Consider the following 3,607-nt stretch of genomic DNA (forward strand, 5'->3'; position numbering starts at 1 on the left):
AAGATTAAAGCGTCAAATTGCGGTAAAAGATGCTGTATAAAAGACAGGCTACAACTTTTTTTCCTTGTCCCCCCCTGGAATTATTCTCTAAAATTTTACTGTTTATTGTCCCCCCCAACTATGAAATGGGATTTTCGCCCCTGGTGCTGAGATTTCAATGTGTGGACCTTCTTAAATATGTTATTGTTTCAAAGTGGATACCCAAGATTAGTGTCACCAATTCAGCATCTGACCAAATATCTCCCCCTCTACTTCTGACATAATGTTGAGGAATGGCCAAGAAAAGTGTTTTATGCAGAACATTATGATGTCACAGTAAAAACATGTATTTTGAGGTCACAGTGACATTGACCATTGACCACCAAATTCTAATTAGTTTATTCTTCAGTCCAAGGAAACATTTTGAACGAACTAGAAATCCTAGTGGATTAAAGTATATATGTGTTTACTTGTTGATTCAATTATTTAATCCTGGTATGAGCCTATTGTGCCTGCATATGTATGAGGCCTGGACGTTTTGCACCAGAAGTCGTGGCCTTTTTATTTGCCAAAGGTCAGTGCCAATGGAGGAGGTAGTGTGTCCTTTTTGTAGGGAGGTGGAGAGTAACTGAGGTAAGGTTGGGATGGTGAATGGACATGTCCCATGTCACATTTCCATGCAGGAGACCAGATTTTGTGTACTATAACGTGTGCATTTAAAGGGATAGTTCGACATTTTGGCAAATTCACCTATTGCCGTAATACCTATAGTCATATGGGTAGGTACATTACCTTTAATTGTCAGTGCCTGCAGTTCTGAGATCGGTGGAGCAGAGCTGCCCGCTGAAATGGAGGTGAATGGTACAGCCCCTTCTCTCCCTCAAAACTAATCAAATACACCATCAAATGACTCCAAAACGCTCTAGTGGACAACACATGGCTTGCGCATTCCCCACGCTATGAAATAATAATGTATAATTAAATAACATTACAACACATGAAGTAAATACTCGGAACTACTTTCTTGAGTAAACCACTGGGCGGAGTGACACAGTGTGCAGCTGAGACAATGCGGTTGTTATTGCTTGTAGCCATTTGCGGTATCGTAAGCTGGACACACCAGAAGGTTTGAGGAAAGTTTAGAAGTGTTTTTGTAAATCATGGTTTACACATGCATTGTAAAAGGTTGCAGTAACAAGCCGAAGACATGGAGCAAAGTGAAGTTTCACGTAGTTCCAACCAGTAATACGGACAGGATGAAACAATGGCTATTTGTGCTGGACATCGATCCCAGCACGCCTGTGGAAATGGTCTGGAAAATGTTTGTGTGCTCCTGCCATTTTTTACCGGAGGACTACGCTGAAAGGATGGAGCGCAGAAGCTCAGGAATGGTTCAGGCGCTTTTCTTAGATACTGCCATACCATCTGTCGGCATCACAAAACGAGCAGACGTGGTAAGTGGTCGCTGTGTATTTTGCTCAGCAATCTCTCTGCTGTTACGTTACCTCCATGTTGAGTAACATTAGCCTACAACCCAAGCATGGTAAATAAGGCTAAAATGCAAATGTTGTTGTGGTTATGTTATGGATAAGTGCTTGCCCAGAGCATACAGTGAAGTGACTGGCATTACTTCTCATTGTTGGGAATAAACAGACTGCTAGGGAACATTTTATGTTGTTGTTGTTCCTTCAGGAGTTGTGGTGATTTATGAGTGTGGAGTTAGCATGTTCTCCCCGTGTTTCGGTGATTATTTTGAGGCGTACTCTATATTTATATTGCACAGGTGTACCTAATAAAGTGGCCAGTAAGCCCCACATTTACAGCACCGGCTATGGGTCTCCCCTCAGCCCCTGGTTGCTCGGCAGCCTCGACCTCTCTTCTTGCTCTCTCTTCTTCCAAAACCTGTAACTCTTCCACTGTATATTCTGGATTCTTCTCAACAAACTTGTTTTGATGACGGGAGTAACTGCACTAAACATACGTTGTTTGAAATCACTCCGCCCAGCAAGTACTGTATGTCTGGAATGTAGTTCCGGCTGTGCATTTGGCTTCAAAACAACTCTGTCTTGTAATATTACATTATTATTTCATAGTGTGGTGAATGTGCAAACTACAAGTTGTCCACAAGAGCGTTTTGGAGTCATTTGATGTTGTATTTGATTAGTTTTGAGGGAGAGAAGGGGCTGTACCGTTCACCTCCATTCTGTGCGCTCAGCAGCGGGCAGCTCTGCTCCACCAATCTCAGAACAGCAGGCACTGACAATTAAAGGTAACGTACCTACCCATATGACTATAGGGATTACGGCAATAGGCGAATTTGCCAAAATGTCAAACTATCCCTTTAACATTTTTTATTGGTAGAACCATGGTAGAAACCCTTTTAAGACACGGTCGCATGACATGTTGTACAACCTGTTTTTTGAAGCATGGTAAGGATGGTAAGGTTATGGTTATATTTGGTTATAATATATAGCTGATACACATCTTTATGGTATATTATTATTCAGTACACATACATTGTAGAGGAAAATATGTTTTTTTTTTATTGAGAGGAAACTCCCCCCACAACATATGAAAACATACTCACCTTCCAGTTCTTCAGGTGATGCTGGGAAGTCGACACCTCCTGCCTCCACCAGGTTTTTCCATCTGACAAAAGAAAATAATAATAACGATAATAAAGAAATGCTTTGTGTATATATATATATATATATATATATATATATTTATATAGAGAATTGTGGAACTGGAAAATCGCGTGTCAGACCTGGAACAATATTCAAGAATAAACGATGTCATAATCTCGGGGTTGGAGGTCAGACCGCTAAGCTACCGTCCGGCCCGTGAAGGGACTGGAATCAGAGGGCAACAGGGACTACGAAGAGACAACTGAAAAGCAGGTATCAGCCTTTCTTAGAAGTAGAAACATTTCAATTGATGAAACGAGTATAGAAGCCTGTCACATGTTGCCAATCAGGACCCTGAAGAACAAACCTTCCATGCCTGCAATAATCATTCGCTTTGCAAATAGAAAACATAAGGTTGCGTTGCTCAAACAAGGGAGAAATCTAAGGGGTACTAATGTATACATAAATGAGCACGTCACCAAAAAAAATGCTGAGATTGCTGGCAAGGCCAGGTGGCTTAGAAAGCAGGGAAAAATACAGTCCACGTGGACAGCCAGCTGCAAAGTTTTTATAAAGCCGATGGGTGCACCTGAGAATGCCAGAGGGTTATGCATCAAGAGCATTGACCAACTGAATAGGTTTGATCAAAATTAACATGAATATGTGATGTGTCCTGAGATCTTAATAAATGGGCCTGTACACATACAATAGGTTATGGTTCTGCAAGATGTACGGCTTCATACTTGGTGTATTGATTTGTTATTGGAATTATGGATTAAATAATGCCCCTCGGTCAACATAAAAAAAGCTTTAAGATTGCACATCTTAACATTTGCAGTCTTAAGCATAAAATTCAGGAACTTCTGACAATTTTGAAAAATGATAATATAAATATAATGACAGTCTCCGAAACACACTTAGATGCTTTAACTAGTGATGGGGAGATAGAAATACCTGGTTACTGCACTTTTAGAAAAGACAGAAATAGGTTTGGGGGAGGT

General features: G+C 40.7%; 1 protein-coding gene across 1 annotated transcript in view; it reads right to left on the reverse strand.

The window, feature by feature from the left end:
- The window catches only part of LOC126397141 (artemin), a 50,368-nt gene that overhangs the window by 13,004 nt on the left and 33,757 nt on the right, over positions 1-3,607 (reverse strand). Inside the window, exon 2 of the mRNA XM_050055687.1 lies at positions 2,567-2,628. Coding sequence (XP_049911644.1) covers positions 2,567-2,628 — 62 coding nt within the window. The remainder of the gene's footprint in view (positions 1-2,566; positions 2,629-3,607) is intronic.

The sequence above is a fragment of the Epinephelus moara genome, chromosome 10, assembly GCF_006386435.1.
Source record: "Epinephelus moara isolate mb chromosome 10, YSFRI_EMoa_1.0, whole genome shotgun sequence".
NCBI classification, from domain to species: Eukaryota; Metazoa; Chordata; class Actinopteri; order Perciformes; family Serranidae; genus Epinephelus; species Epinephelus moara.